The sequence below is a fragment of the Stegostoma tigrinum genome, chromosome 25, assembly GCF_030684315.1.
Source record: "Stegostoma tigrinum isolate sSteTig4 chromosome 25, sSteTig4.hap1, whole genome shotgun sequence".
Classification (NCBI taxonomy): domain Eukaryota; kingdom Metazoa; phylum Chordata; class Chondrichthyes; order Orectolobiformes; family Stegostomatidae; genus Stegostoma; species Stegostoma tigrinum.
The window spans coordinates 16,562,857-16,579,475 of record NC_081378.1 but is presented as its reverse complement, the minus strand read 5'-3'; the positions used below and the strand labels follow the sequence as shown (position 1 = coordinate 16,579,475).

At 42.9% G+C, this 16,619-nt stretch overlaps 1 protein-coding gene across 1 annotated transcript in view; it reads left to right on the top strand.

Annotated features, from left to right (window-relative positions):
- Nucleotides 1–14,281, top strand: part of LOC125463221 (striatin-interacting protein 2-like) — a 35,683-nt gene extending 21,402 nt beyond the window's left edge. The window contains exons 13-21 of the mRNA XM_048554182.2: nucleotides 1,203–1,274; nucleotides 2,347–2,421; nucleotides 3,670–3,767; nucleotides 4,312–4,438; nucleotides 5,740–5,840; nucleotides 7,466–7,532; nucleotides 11,714–11,818; nucleotides 12,459–12,663; nucleotides 13,110–14,281. Of these exons, the coding sequence (XP_048410139.1) occupies nucleotides 1,203–1,274; nucleotides 2,347–2,421; nucleotides 3,670–3,767; nucleotides 4,312–4,438; nucleotides 5,740–5,840; nucleotides 7,466–7,532; nucleotides 11,714–11,818; nucleotides 12,459–12,663; nucleotides 13,110–13,366 (1,107 nt within the window). The 3' untranslated portion in view covers nucleotides 13,367–14,281. The remainder of the gene's footprint in view (nucleotides 1–1,202; nucleotides 1,275–2,346; nucleotides 2,422–3,669; nucleotides 3,768–4,311; nucleotides 4,439–5,739; nucleotides 5,841–7,465; nucleotides 7,533–11,713; nucleotides 11,819–12,458; nucleotides 12,664–13,109) is intronic.
- Nucleotides 14,282–16,619: the final 2,338 nt, after the last annotated feature.

Sequence of the window (16,619 nt, the reverse complement as noted above, 5' to 3'; positions counted from 1 at the left end):
ATTTTTGTGTTTTGTGCGCAATTCAAGGGAAATCAAAGTTTTTGCTTTTTATCACTTACTTCCACACCAAGCTCTTTCCCTTTTCTCTCTCTCTCTCTCTCTCTCTCTCTCTCTCTCTCTCTCTGTAGTACTGATTAGATTCTTCTGTCAGTCTGTGTTTTGTCTAAGACAAGTTACCACATTGCAGTCGTCCTATTTTTAGGTCTAGCACTGTGTACGGACAGGGAGCTATGAAGGATTACCCACTCAGCACAATGTGCAGATCTGCACAGAAAACCAAGTACACTTTCTTTTCTCTCCTTTTTCTTCTGCTTTTCTTGTGTGCACTTGCTGTCTCAGTCCTCTTTTCAGTCCCACAGCAAGATGTGGATTTAATAACCTCTTGACATCTTTCGCTGCAAAGATGCATATTGGTGGTTCAATACTAAGCCATTTTTCTTGCCCCCCCCCCCCTTGGAAAAGGAACTTCTCTGTGATCAAGAAATCTGTTCATGAATCCACAGTATTAGAAAGACCAAACCAGTCTGCTGGTAATTCTTGGACATAAAACTCCACTATGAAGAAGTTTAACTATTCATTTCCAATTTTAGAGGTTTCTAGATGTAAGTTTAGCAGCTAGCCTCTGTTAGAGACAACTAAATGTCAAAAAGTAATTAAAAGGACTTAAATAACTGAGAAAAGCTTTGGGAGCTCCTAAGTGAGTGAGTGAGTGAATGAAGCTATATATAACTGCTACTAGATGCAGACTCACAGCAACTGTACTGGTCAATTTATCTTTTATAAACAGCAGAGAAAGCCTGAAACTCCCCAGACACCAGATTCGCTACGGAATTTCTCTCAGCAAAGTTGTTTTCTCCTTTGCTTTTGGAATGATTGATTATATTAAAACATATTCATTCAGTATAGTAAAGCTGAGTAATAGTCTGTTTCTGCGCTGTGTAATTCTAACTGAATCAGACTTGTTGGATGTATAATCTCATGCTGCAGCATTTTAATGAGTCTGATGTTGCCTTTCTGTCGGCTGCACTATTAGAAGGCTCAGGCCAGGAGTGGGCTATGCTTTAAACCCTCCATGCCAATAATCTACTGCAATTGACTGGTCCTGGCTCAACAATGACAGCAGGCATTTTAATGGGTTCTTAAGGAGTTAGACATGACTAAGCAAACTAAACAAATTTTGATTTTCTAATTTCTACCATCAGCATAAGTATGTCTCCATCGCAGAAGTACAGGCCAAGAGGGAGGAAGAACTGCAGAAATGTCCAGTGTCGCTGGTAAGGGCCTGTAGCACACATTCACCCTGCGGTATACATAGTACATCAGGAAAGTCAGTGGACTCTTAGGCAGTCTGTTCGGTAGAGCAGAAGACCAAATTGTGGAAGTGACTTCATGACCATTAATGTGGTATTGTGAAAGTATCCCTCAAATGCTTTGACTGGCCTGTCAGTTTCCAACAGTTCTCTTTCCTTCCACTCTATTGTCTAATTGCACAGTAGATGATTCTAAATCTCTCTGTTGTTAAGTAAATTCCTTTTGTAAATACCTCTTATACAAAGAAAACTTCCTTTCGTTCCTAATTTTGATTTATTGTTGCTTGGAAATGTGTTGAGTGAGGTAGTCTGTGGTGGGAGATTAATTATATGTTCTAGAGCTTAGCTGATTCATCTCTTGAAGGGAAGAATCAAAAGGTTTTGCAGAACATCTCCAGGACGGGGTTGTGTCCAGTCCAAGACATAGGCTGGGAAGAAAGGCATTGATCAGCCACAAGATTCTCAAGGGTATATGTTCTGCCCCCGTTTCTCCTTTTTTTTCCTTTATTCATTCACAGGATGAGGGCGTCGCTGGCCAGGCAGTATTTCCTATCCATAATTGCCCAGAGGGCAGTTGAGAGTCAACTACATTGCTGTGGGTCTTGAGTCACATGTAGACCAGACCGGGTAAGGATGGCAGTTTCCTCCCCTAAAAGGCATTAATGAACCAGATGGGTTTTTCCAACAATTGACAATGGATTCACGGTCATCATTAGAATCTTAATTCCAGATATTTATTGAATTCAAATTCCACCATCTGCCATGGTGGGATTTGAACCCAGATCCCCAGAACATTATCTGGATCTCTGGATTAACAGTCCAATGATAATGCCACTAGGACATTGCCTCTGTGTATAAAGTCGGGAAATCTGCTTCAACTTCTGATAACTTACTGCCCTTCGAGCAACTGGTGGGGAATCATCCCACCTAATTTATTTTGAAGTCTGGCATCAAAGATAGATTGTGCAGTTCAATAACAGGCTGAACTTAGTAAAATAAAGCAAAAAGTTGTAATCTACCTCTTTGTTATACACAGGGAGCTGAAGAGGTGGAACAAAGCCCAGTTGAGATCCTGTACCAAGCAATGTTACACAACCTACCTCAGTATATGGTGAGTATCAACTGTTTACAGCTTGTGTCCCCAGCTCTGCTTGGGTCTGTGACCTGTACTCCGAGCAGTACCATTCTTTTGGTTTTCTCAATTTCCTAGCCACCGCCCCCCAGCCCCTCTCCACATCAAGACCACAGCTGATAGATTGAAGAGGACAGATTCATAGGATCCGGCATATCCTCCCACTGAGAGGCACTGCCTTGGCATACTCAAACCTGGGAATCAAACCTGGAATTATTCTTTGGAGTGCGGCTCCATGAAACTTGCACTGTTTCCTGTTTTGCCTTTTCTCTGTGCTTTTCCTTTTTCACTGGATCAGCAGCTGGACTCTCCTGGTTATTTCTCCTTTTTCCTCAGGAATGTTTCCAAGAGTCGACTAGGAAATGAACTTAAGTCATTTTGTATATCTTATGCTGAGCTTACCAAATGAGCCCTTCCAGATACTGCAGTTTATTAACTAGTTTTGGTTGTTTTCTTACTCTTGCCAAATTGTTTCCAGCTTATTAACTTGTTCCACCTAACCACACCCACCCCACCACCCCGCACCCCCCCCCCACCCCCCACACCCCCTTGGCTTGCACCCTGCCTGAAAAGCTGCAAACTTCCTGGAGACAGATCTGTTTCCCAGGATGAGTTTGCACCTATTCGATGTCAGCGTAACTTGATTCCTAATGCTGTCATCTTAACAGTAGGTCGAGATATCAAGCCTTATTCCAGAGAGCCCAACACTCCAATACCTGAGGGTATGCTGCATGTCAGAGGTGGAGAAAGTAAGAACTGCCGATGCTGGAGTCTGAGATAACACAGAATGGAACTGGAGGAACATAGCAGGCCAGGCAGCATCAGGGGACTAGGAAAGTTGACATTTCGGGTCGGGACCCTTCCGAAGAAGGATTCCGGCCTGAAACATCAACTGTCATAGGTGCATTTGTTTTGAATGAGACTTCAAATCAGGTGAACATAAAGTATTTCCTGATGTCTTTTTGAGGAAGAGAAGGGGCTTTGTTTCCATGTCAGTCCAATACTTATCCTTCAGCTAGCACCCTTTAAAACCAAATCGTGATTGCCATATTACTGTTTGTTAGGTGTTTGCTGTGAGCAAATTGGCTGCTTGATTTCCCATTCAAAAGTACCTAATTATCCGTACAGTGACTCAAGATATGCTGGGAAAGGCTCTATATAAATGCAATTTCTTGTTTAATTAGCTACCAATTTTTGATGGGCTGGTGGGTTATTATATTCCTACAGATAGCATTGCTGAAGATCCAGCTGGCTGCTGCTCCCACATCCAAGGCAAAAACTGACTCCATCAATATCTTGGCTGATCTCCTGCCTGAGGAGATGCCGTAAGTTTTGTTCACCTAATACATTTGCATTTCCTTTGTGCATCCTCCTTTTGGAATGTTACCTATTTTAAAAAGTACAATGTTTTTCAATGTATTCATTATCCTCACACCACCTTTTTGAGCGAGGGCATGCCTTCCTGGTTGTGTTTCCCCAACAACTTCAAGAAAACTGTTCACCCACATCAGGCCAAGTTCTGAGTTCCAGCATCACATTGTTCTGTGCGTTCATTGTGCTCATTGTTGGTGAGATCTGGCCTTTGGATCTGTGATTAGTCATCTTCTCTAAACCAAGACAAAACAGTCAGAACAGGGGAAGGACTTCAGCTGATATTATTTCCCCTGAGCTCCAGAACATAAGTCAAATGTCACTGACATGGGCAATTGCAAATTGGAGTAAAAACTGGATCTTCAGTGCCACACAATGATTCTCTTATGCACCGAACAATTTGCATTTTTATTTTTAAGTTGGCTCATAGAGGAAGTAATAAGAGAGTATATAATATTTCAGTGAAATAGATTCTGCCCTTTGTTACATTTTATGCAGCAATACTGTGTTACAAAGCATGAAGTTGGGGATTGATGTCAACAGACACAAGGAAATCATTGTTAAAGCTATTTCAGCACTGATGCTGCTATTACTGAAGCACCTCAAACTCAACTATGTCTATCAGGTAAGCAATGCCAGAGCTTAGAGGGTTGATTGGGTTTTGGGGGACCTGCAGGGTGATGTGCGCGCGCGCGCGTGCCTGCCTGCCTGTGTGTGAAAGAGAGAGAGGGAGGGGAGCCTCCTGGTGGCCGACTAGGAGGAGCAGCAGACTGAGTCTGAGAGTTGATGGTTCTTTGTAATCCAGGCAAATAAGGCAGAGTCTGGATGGAATGTGAGTAAGCAGGAGAGAAGGGATTAACATTTATCACAAATTTTCAGTGTCTGCCCTGTTGCTGGTTGGTTGGAAAATCAAACTTATTCCTGAGAAGCCCCCCCAAAAAAAATCAAAAGACCTTAGTCAGTGGAATTTTGTTTTTAGAGCTGTCCTGTTAAACGTGACTCACTCCAAATTGCAGTTCTATGTCTAAATCCTGGATTATGTTTCACCCTCTTGCAGATATCCGTTATTCTATATATAAATTGCCTGGCCCCTGGATTCCATTTCAGCCTGTGACTCATTCGCTTCATATAGCAGCCTGACAAACAGCATTAAATGCAAAGTTGCCCAATTCTTTTACACTCCCATGTCACAGACACAGTAGGAGCTACTCCACTTGGGTTGGATGAGCAGTGTTTGAGAGGTTGCATTTTTTTTTGGTTAGCCGTGTCCACAGCCTCTCAGTTGCTGAGCAGTCACATGCCCGTTTATTCGACACTTGTGATGTCCTGAGGCGGATTAGGCTGACCCGTGGTTTTTGTTCTGAAGCGAGGGCTGGTAATTGTTTCACAGATATTGCAATAAGGCCTTGGTTCTTAATCCTCAAGCCATCCGTCATGTGCCTCCACCTGTTACCTGGTCACAGGTGTTCCAAAACCATATCTCCCCCTCTCAGGCACATCATGTATTCCTCAGAGACATCACAAACCTTTTAAATGTTTCTTTGTCTAAATGTTGTACAGAATGTACAGCAATCGTGATTACCAGTGATTTTCACGGAATCACCTTTTTTTTAAAAAAAAGTTTAAAATTTTCAACAAACTATGCATGAGTTCCCCCTTTAACTCCCAATTATCAAAGTAAAAGTAAAAATCATCACATCCCTATAGTGTGGAAGCAGGCCATTCAGCCCATCAAGTCCACACTGACCGTCTGAAGAGCACACCCCCTCCCCCAAGGATGGGTCCAGAGGAAGTATGGATGACTACTGCAGGAGCAGCAGGAAAACTGGACATAAGAGGCAGATTCCATGGCCCCAGAATATGATTTTTAAGGTTTGAACAGGGGGTGATCCCTTTCTTACTCTCCTCTTTGGCTTTCCTCCTTAGTTTGAATATGTTTCCCAGCACTTGGTATTTGCCAACTGCATCCCGCTGATTCTGAAGTTCTTCAATCAGAGCATCATGTCCTATGTCACCGCCAAGAACAGGTAAGAAGGGTGAGACTGCAAACCCAGTCAGTGGACAATGCATCTTGACCTAACAGCACTCAAGAATCCCTGTTCACTGAACCCAAATATGGAGATATGGGGGGGAAGACTGAGGTCCGATTGGCTGTGATGCTTCCCATAATTGAAAAGCCACTAATGCTCAATGCTCAGAGTCTTCTACCCTCAACAATGGTGGCTCCTTTGATAAGATATTGGACAGCAAATGTCAGTTGAAGGAATCTTAAAACCTTAAGTGCTGAAGCTTGAATATTCCAATTGACCTCTTCACTAGTAGAGACAATGAAGAAAAATTAAAACTGTTCCCCAACAGCTGCTCCTGAGCTGACTCAAGCTGATGTTCAATTTCAAAGGTGCCAACCTTTCTCTTTAACATCCCTTTCATCTCCATTACAGATAGCCTTCAAGAGCCATCATAACCGAGTCTAAACCCTCCTCCGATCCTTTTGTTCGCTAGCAGGGCTCTTGCTAACTGTATGGAGATCAGGAGCTGTGATGGTGCCTGGGTTAGGTTAGGCTAGCATTGCCCATTGTAGTGCAATGATGAGTTTAAGTACCTCTGAATAGATCAAGGATTAAACCTAGGACTTAAATAAAAACCGAAAGAACTGCAGATGCTGTAAATCAGGAACAAAATCAAAGTTGCTGGAAAAGCTCAGCAGATCTGGCAGCATCTGTGAAGTTCTGAGGAAGGGTCCCGAAATGTTAACTCTGTTTTTTCCATCACAGATGCTGCCAGACCTGCTAAGCTTTACCGGTAACTTTGTTTTCGTTAAACACAGGACTTCCCTGATCTATAATAATCAAAACGGCCACAACATATGAACGCTAATGCCTTTTTCTCCCCCCCTTCAAAATATGGAATTCTTTGCTTCACAGTTTCTGGGTTCCCAAACCAAACTTTAGGAAGCATGTCCGAACTTTGGAAAGGGTTCAGAAAAAATTTACCTGAATGATACCAGGGATGAGGGACTTCAGTAAAGCAGAGACACAAGAGGGGTTGGGATTATTCTTTTTAGGGTAGGGAAGAGTAAGGCACCAGTCAGGACACATTTAAAATTAGTAGCAGTTTTGATGGAATAGAAGTGAATAAATTAATTTCACTTGCAGAAGGGCCAGAAATTAGACAACAAAGATTTAAAATAATTGACAAGAAAGCCAAGGAAGGTGAGTGACTTAGCGATGAAAGCCCTGTCTGATAGTCAGGAAGTAGATTCAACAGAATCTTGTAAAAAGGAACTGGATCTGTTCATAAACAACAAAACAGAGTGGGAAAGAGCATGGGAATGGCTCAAATTGGGAAAGTCTCTCATTGGAACCATCACAGACATGATGATCTGAATGGTTTCTGTGTGTTGAATGATTCTACGTGTTTTTTTTTGGAGGAAGAGGATGCTGTCAAAGAAAGCTCTGTGCATTGCAAGTACTGACGTTGCACATTTGTCTCCTCTCTGCAGAGTGGGGAGGGTAGGGAAATTTGGGAGAAGGGGGAGCCCCACAGTTGGCACTCTTAGAAGTAGTCAATGAGGACTGCATGTAAAAGGTGTGTGGGTTAGCACTCACAGTGGAGGACATCTCTTTAATTGTTCTATTCTTTGTGTGTGCAGCATCTCCGTCCTAGACTACCCTCGCTGCGTGATCCATGAGTTGCCAGAACTCACCACTGAAGTTTTGGTAAGTACAGATTTGGCAGAGGTCTGATTCTATCCTGTGATACTGGGTCAGATTGAGTAATAGCACTCCAGTTTAGGCTCCATCTGGGTAGAGAAGGCAGAATTCGACCACCCCCCAATTCCAATTGGGAAGGGCAGGTACGTAGACACTGAGCGAGGATAAGATGCACTCCCTTGTGTGAATAACAGGGAATGCCAGTGTTTATTGGCAGAATGGCAATATGCCAACAGCAATCAGCAGGCAGCATACAAAACAGATTAGATTCTTCTCTTCAGGTGGCGAAGGTATTGAGGCAGTGACATCTGCTGTGTCCAACTCAGATTCTGAGGTCTCTTCAACGTTTAATGGAGAGAGAGAGAACCCATGGGTCCTAGAGCAGTCAGAAAAGCAATTGAGGAGCGGGGTGAATTTTGCTCCCACACTGTTTGAGAGTTTGCAGCCTTCATATGATTCACATGCTTGTTCAGGACCATTGCACCTATCCAAACTTTGTGTCACTGGACCTGACCTCGCATCGACCATGCCACTCACTCAGTCCCATGGTTGCTGCACCAAACTTCTTCACCTGAGGTAAGATGTCTGGCTTGCTCAGCGGAGTCTTGTGTCCAGCATTGACATTCCTGATGCCGTTACTGTCTCGCACTCTCTGTAGCGTGCTCTCACACTGTGCTGGAGCTATCCCTACAGGTGAATGTGGGGTGGTCCCACAAATAGATAGGAACAAAGACACTTTGGTGTGGACTGCTCTTTATGCCAGACCATTGGATGGTGGGTGGCATGGAGCTGTCCTTATATTGACGAATACCATTTGTTTTGAGGAAATACGCAGACAGCCTGCTGGTAAACGATGGCCCGTTATCTGTGATTACACTTCTGGGAGTCCACGTATTGCCAAAGATACACAAAAATTTTCTATCGTCATCCCTGTGTTTGACAAATGAACTCTCTGCACATCCAACCATTTTGAGTCGGCATCCCTGATGACTAAGAACGTTGACCCAACGAAAGGACCGATGTTGTCGACATGTAACCAAATCCAGGGTTCACCCAGCAATTCCCACAAATATGTGGGAGCTGCTGGTGGTAATGTTTGCCCTTGTTGGCACTTTGGGCACTGCCCCACGAATGCAGCTATGTCTGCATCCAATCCTGGTCACCAGACATAATGTCTTGACAACATCTTCATTTTGGAAACCCCTGGATGACCCTGGTGGAATTCAGCTAGCATCCTATAGTGACTTTGCTTGGGACAATTGCTCTTCCTCCCCATAATAATATGCCATTTTCTAATGTGATCTGATCTCTCCGGGTCCAAAGATTTTTGGCCCTGGGTGTGATGGCCCTTTGGTATTCCCCATCATCACCAGTTGTTTTAGTTTTGCTAGGACCAGATATTTCTGGTTCTAAAGTCTGATATTGTCAGCTGTGACTGGAAATGTGTCCAGAAAACTTTACCGTTATGGAATCCTGCAGGCACAGTGTCGCTGGTGGTCTCTCTGCAAGTAGGAGTTGGTTCACTGCATCTGCATTTGCTATTTAGCCTGCCAGATGGTGTTCCAACTTGTAATTATTTGCACTTAGTATTAGCTTCAAGCCAAACTCACCAGTGGGGTCTATGGGCGATACTGCCTTGTCCACTTTAAGTAAACCCAGCAGGGGTTTATGGTGTGTTATTACAAATTTCTGTCTGTAGAACTTCCTGTTGGAAGTTCTACAGTGGAACTTCCTGATTCCAAATATAACCATTAAACCTTCTTTCCCCTTCTGCGTGAATTTACTGTCTGCATTATCCAAAGTCCTAGATGCATGTATGATGCGGCATTCATCTCGACTGGGCCATCAATGAGCCAATACTACACTGATGGCATATGGGGAGGCAATAGCAGATCTCACTAGGGATCACAGTGTGCCAATACCTTGTAGGGTGATAGCTGCTTCTTTGCTTGCCTGAAAGCTACACCTTGATCATTTCCAAGGCTGACACATTTCTAAGAGTTGATGCAAAAGGTACCAGGATGAAGGTCAGGTTGTGTATGAACTTTCCATAATGATTTATCAGCCCAAGGAAAGGCCTAAGCCCTGGGAGAGACTTGGGAGCAGAGGCACCTTTGATCGCCCTCACTTTATCTTCTAATCTGTGTAACCTAGTCTTGTCGACTTTGTAGTCTAAGTAGGTCACTTGGAATGCCTGGAACACACAATTTTCCCTCCTAAGGCGTACGCCTGCCTGGGAGAAATGTCTAAGGACAATGTTCAAGTTCTCTCTAAGTGCTCCTTATTGGTCTTGCCTGTTATTAGCATTTTATCTAGATAAATGGTGATCCGGGATAGAACTTGTAAAATGTTTTCCATCATCCACTGAAAAATGCACAGGCTGATGATACCCCAGGTGGCAGCCTCATATATTGGTACAAACCCTTGTGGATATTAATTGTAGTATACCTCTGGGAATCCTCATCTAACTGCAGTTGCAAGTATGGGTGGCTCATGTACAGCTTCGTGAAGGACAGCACCCTGCCAGCATAGCATGTAAATCCTCAGAAATTGGGTATTTATCCAGCTGCAAAAAGTGGCTTACCGTTTGTTTAAAATCCCCCTAAAGGCAAATGTGCCATCGGGCTTCTTCATGGGAATGACCGGTGCTGCCCATTCTCCAAACTGGACTGGTTAGATGATTCCTTCACTTTCTAGCCTCCTGATTTCTGCCTCTACATTAGCCCATCAGGCAAATGACACAGGGTAGGACATTCTGAAACAATGGAATTGCTTCCCAGTCAACAAGCAAGGTGGCCTTGGTGCCCTTTAATAGTTCCTAGACATTCCTGAAAAATATCCGGGTATTTAGTTAGGACTTCACTCAGGCAGCCATTTTCTAATCAAAATGTTGAGCTAATTCAACTGAAGCTTTCTGAACCAATTTTGTCCCATCAAGCTTTTTGCTACAGTGGTAATTAAACCACCTGCTTCTCATAAGAGACTGGGACCAAGGTTGTACCCTTTATCTGTAAAGGTCCCCCAATATAGGTTCTCAGTCTAGCCGAGACCTTCTGCAAATTTAAATGTTGGAGTCCACAGCAAATCTTGTTAAAGACTGGTTCTGTAATCACTGATACAGCTTAGCTGGTATCACCTTCCATGAGAACTAAGTGACCATTAACCAGGCACTTATTTTGATTGGTTTCAATTTGAAAGTTGCAAAGCAATTTAACTGTTCCAAACTGGATGTAGGTAGAATTTCCATGGGGTGCATTCTCCCTTTATTTACACGTGAGTAGTCCTTTATTTACAGCTCTCTTCAAGCTAGCTCTCAGTGAACAGAGCCTCTGACACTCCTGTTTATGTCTGTCAGCCAGGGCTCCCTGATTTGGGTTGTTAAGCCAGTCAAACCAGAGAACTCATTCTGAGGGGTCCGCCTGGCTGCCTCATTACAATCATTACAGTGATGTTTTATAACTCTTGTGTTGGAGATTTATTTCCTCTCTCCCACGTACTTTCAATGTTAAGAAACGTTTGTTAAAGTTTTCTCAGTTATAAAACGGTTTCATTTCATGCCGATCGGTTTTTGACATGAATGTGGTTTGGTTCTGATGTCTAATGGTATTCATGTGATGAGGACCTTTGAATCCTATCTCTTAGCAGTTGGAAGTTTTAAGTATTTCTCTTGTAGTTAACATCTTATTTTCCTGATTAGGTGTGATAGTGCCATGTCTCTTTCTAGGCCTATTTGAACTTGAAAATTAACTTTTCCAGCTTTTCCTGCAAAATGAGATGGAGTGTTCAGCTCCTTGTTCTGCATGGATTTTTATCTTTAAATGTTTTTAGTATTCATGTCTGTCCTACCTAACTACTACCTTTTATTTTTCAATCAAACATATATTTCCAATCTGAGATAATAAAGTGTGAAGCTGGATGAACACAGCAGGCCAAGCAGCATCTCAGGAGCACAAAAGCTGACGTTTCGGGCCTAGACCCTTCTTCAGAGGCTCTGATGAAGGGTCTAGGCCCGAAACATCAGCTTTTGTGCTCCTGAGATGCTGCTTGGCCTGCTGTGTTCATCCAGTATCTTGGATTCTCCAGCATCTGCAATTCCCATTATCTCTATTTCCAATCTGATTTCATTACAATTTTACTAAATTTAAAGAGCCTATATAAAGGTGATTTATTGTTTGTATTTCCTCTAGGAAGCTGGTGACAACACTCAGTTCTGCTGGAGGAACCTCTTCTCATGTATCAACCTGCTGCGTATCCTAAACAAGCTGACCAAATGGAAACACTCGCGTATCATGGTGAGACTGAAGATTAATTTGTTTCTGTTGGTTACGCCACAAGCAGCATCAATAGCAATGGCACAACTACCATGAAACATCGGCTTAAATAGTACTTTTCCTTTTTCAGATGCGCTGCAGCTTCCCCACCTCCATCACCCCTCTTGTCACCCCAGAACAGTCCTGGGTCAGACAGTCTGGCCTTTATACATCCGTTATCTCTAAGTAAGATCACTGAAATAAAGAAATAGTTGGCTTGCGTTATAGATTTATAATTTGTGGAAAATGAACCAGTCATTGCTAGTGTGAAGCTGGATGAACACAGCAGGCCAAGCTTGGCCTTCTGTGTTCATCCAGCTTCACACCGTGTTATCTCAGATTCGCCAGCATCAGCAGTTCCTACTATCTCAGTCATTGCTCATGCTGATCGATTGCCCTATACCATGCTGGCCAATGTGTGCTCAATATCTAATCTCATTGTCACCCTTCAGACCTGGTGCAGAAAAGCCTAAGTGACACATATACCTTCACACACAACTCTAAAAATAACTTGTGAAATACCGTGGTTGTGAATGACCCTGACCCTGTTTAATTTTTTTTAAAGTACAGAATGTTCATTGATTCAACCTTTGATTGCGTACCTCTTCTGATTTATCTCTAGATGCTTGTGGTTTTCAAATCAGCGCCAATTTTGAAGCGGGTGCTCAGGACAAAACAGGCAATGCTGCAGCTCTATGCACTGAAACTGCTCAAATTCCAAACCAAGTACCTGGGCCGTCAGTGGAGGAAGAGCAACATGAAGATCATGTCTGCCATCTACCACAAAGTGCGACACCGCCTCAATGACGACTGGGCGTACGGCAATGGTATGGTGAAGATCATTTGACCCCCATGTGGGCAGTTAGCCTAGGTCAACGTTGCACATAGCAGACTGGGTCAGTAGTAATGCAGGACATGGAGGCTCCTAACTAGGCACTCACTCAAGGGGAGAGAGCAGTCAAGTTGCATACTAAATAGCCTGGATCACCTGGTTTAGCAATGCTGGTTGAGGTATAAATATTGGTTGAGTTTACAGGAGAGCTGGCATGCTGCTCTTCCAATGGTGGTGTGGATTCTACAAAGTCCACCTCAGATTAGAGGGGGGACCTCCATTTAGTGGCACCTCTGACAGTGCAGCATTGTCCATTTAGAAATTTGTTCAGTCTTTGCTGAATAATTGTGTGCTCAGCTCTGACATCATCCACATAATTCTAGGATCTCAAGCAATTTCCAATCCCAATAAGTTGTAACTTCTGTAACTGTCTTCCTACAGATATTGATGCTCGACCCTGGGACTTCCAGGCAGAGGAGTGTGCACTGAGAGTCAATATCGAGATGTTCAACAACCGGCGCTATGGTTTGCACCACAATGACCTGGAATTTGCTCCAGTGGACAACTGCCTTCAGAGTGTCCTGGGCCATCATGTCTCGCTGCCAGAGGATTTCCGCTACAGCTATGAACTCTGGTTGGAGAGGGAAGTTTTTGCCCATCCCATCCGCTGGGAGGATCTTCTACAGCCTCTAGCTTAATGAGAACAGCTCATCTCCCGAGGAGATGCATCTATGATGGCCTGTCTTCAAAAGACTTCTTTCAATGAAAATTCCATCTCAGCAGTCAATTGGTGCTTGGTTTTTTAAACATCATTGCATGGAGGGAATGATTTCACAGCTTTAGTTATTCCCCAACGACGCCCTCAGTCCCTGTGAATTGGTGGTGACTGAGTGTTATATGCCCATCTCTTGGTCTGGAATTGATGTCTTATGTCCAACTGGATCAGGAGATAAGGGTCCCCTCTGACTCCCTCTTCAACCCACTTGACTGACCGATCGAGTACTGAATGGATCTTGGTGTGTTTTACTGTTGAAGGCTTGATTAAAGCAATGTGTACTGAATTATAGGGGAGGAACTGGGTTCACATTCACTGAATCACTTAATATGGGAGAGTAAGAACAATGTTGCACCACCTTCCCACCCACATCCCCCATCCCCAGTTATATTAATGAGGTTTATTTCAAGGTGATTTACAATCAAAGTGCACTGTGAAGCTAACACAATGCATTGAACGGTAGTTGTGCTGTAAAGCTCTGTGGATCGGAGGCTTTGGATGGTTTTACTACGGAGCTTTGTGCTCCTGTCTTCAATGGGATCTGCTGCTGCTTCTCATTAAAACTGTGCCACCCAGCAGTACTGGCCATGATGAGTCAGAGGAGATAATGGAAGTGTGACAGTAAAGCTCATGATGTACTTTTAGATGATGTCTGGGAACCTTAGATGGGCTGTACTAATGGTCCCTCCTATGAATAAGTTGTTTTTTTGAATATACCTGATTTATTTAAATACATAAGCAGTCTGGCCCATAACTTGTTAACACAATATTGTTTGTGTCCAGACCATAGCAGAATTGTAGCTTTTGCAGCTTAGCTGAAGCAGTGTGCCACCTAACTAGCTGGAATGGCCTTTGGGGCTTCAGGTCAATGTCCTATCCAAAGCATTGCAGCTCTGTCTCAGTGCTGCACTCTGTCAGCCTAGATTGTGTTGAAGTCCCTGGTCAATTTTCTATTTCACAGCAAACAATGTAATCATTCAGCAATAAGTCCATTTAAACACCAAACAGTCCACAAAATCTACTTCGAGTCTGTACAAACTAGGAGAAACAAAAGTCATAATTGAAACTGCAGCATGGAATCTTGGAACATTTACAGCCGTTGTATCAGCAACAGCCAAAAAATGAGTCCAACAGCCTAATTTGACTTTCCAGCTTTTGGTACGTAGCCCTGTAGTAAATGGCACTTGAGGTGCATGTTGAGACACTTTTTAAAGGGTTAAGGGTTTCTACTACGCTCTCAGATCATGAGTTCCAGACTCCTACTGTTGTCTAGGTGGAAAAAAAGTTTCCTTATCTTGCCTCTAATCTTCAAATAACAGCAAAACATTACAAATGCTGGGGACCTGAAATAAAATCCTGAGTAAAAGAGAAACTCAGGCCTGATAGTATCTTTGGAGAGAGAAACGGAAAGAGTGAAGAGTCATAATGGACTCAAAACATTGATTCTGTAGACCTAAGCAGCATTTGTGGACAGAGAAAAACAAACTTTATCCAGAGCTTTGTTTTTATTACAGGTAGCTCTCCTATAATGTGATAGTTGCATTCTTGTGTAAAATTGCCATAGAAAAGTGCATTATAGGGAAATCGCTATACCTGTGCAGCAGAAAGCTTGCATTATCTAATCAGTGAGCGTCCACTATTCATCAGTCATGTTATAGCCAATTTTCATTAATGAAACTCACATTATAGCAGAACTGTCTGTACTCACTGCTCTTTCCACCAGTCACTTTAAATCTGTAACCTCCCCCCACCACCACCACCATTTCGGCCCCACCCCCGCAACTCCCAAATCAGTGGCTAGTCCCTAACCTCTGAGGTAAATGGGCCCTTCCCATCCACTTTGTTCAAGCCCCTTCAATTTTGCACATCTCATGGTAATTAAAATAGTATTATCTCCCCAGCAAAAAGCCGTGAATGGAGTATTGTTACATAATGTAACTTGGGCATAAAATCATTCCCAGTTACTGGACAGAATTGATCGACTGGTTCATTCAGCTATCACTTCCATCTTTTTGCTGGAAAAAAGTCTCCTAATCTGCCCAAATATTGATGAATATTATAGACCCATACAGTGCTGAAGGAGATGGTTTAGCCCATTTTGTCTGTTTTCAGTTTTTGAATGAACAATCAAAGTAATCCTGCTGTCTCCCCTCTGCTCCATTGCTTTATAAGTCTGTTATCCTAAACAATTATTCAGTTCCCTTACTTCCACTAACCTGTCTGCACTGAGATCCAGATCATCATATCCTGCCACTTAGAAAAATACTTCCTAACACTGACCTATCTGACATTTATCTTAAGTCTGTCATATCTAGATACTGACCATCCCATACACAATTGCACACAGCACAAAACCTTAATCCCTTCCAAACTCAGTGAGAGCAGTTTCTTTGCTTTGTCAAAACCCTTGATGTGGATTACATTTGTTAAATGTCCACTTTTCAATCTTCTCCAAGGAAAACACTTCCAATGTCTTAACTTCTCCACGTAAATGATTTCTTGCATCTCTGCTCCCAGTTAATCTTCTGCATCCTCACTTTGACATTCTTCCTATTGTGTAGGAAGTTTTCAAGCTGGGGCCTATCCGGAGAATTGCCATGTTTTATCTTTGATTAACTTTCATACCACCATGTGTAAATTGTGGAGTTAAGCATTAGAAATGTATTGAAGAGGAGAAGATAGCTTTTGGGTAAATGATTTTACAACATGCTCTATGTAAAGGCACCACACAATCTAAAACACTCAGTCTTTAATAGTATGAAACAAATAATACTTCATTGAACTAGACTGTTTTGGCACAGTGCTAACAGGCCATTATCCCCACTGGTCCATGGAGGTTGGTATGCTGCTCTGTCACCTTTGATTCCTTTCTCCCATGAGTATTAATCTAACTATCCTCTTAAATGTAGCTGTACAAAATTCATTTGCACCCTGTGTTGGAGAGTTCAACATTCTCATTGCACTCTGGTTTAGGACTTACCCTACACAGGGTTGACATGCAGGTGACATTTCCACATCAAATCCTTTGGTAATCATTAAGAGCTCTTAACAAAAGATTCTTTGCTATCTCTTTTTTTAACCAATGCTGCAACTCATCCAGTGATGTCATGCTTCCCACAATGCACTATTCCTATTCATGATGTCACAGCAGACATGAGGTGAAGGATCTACCTTCC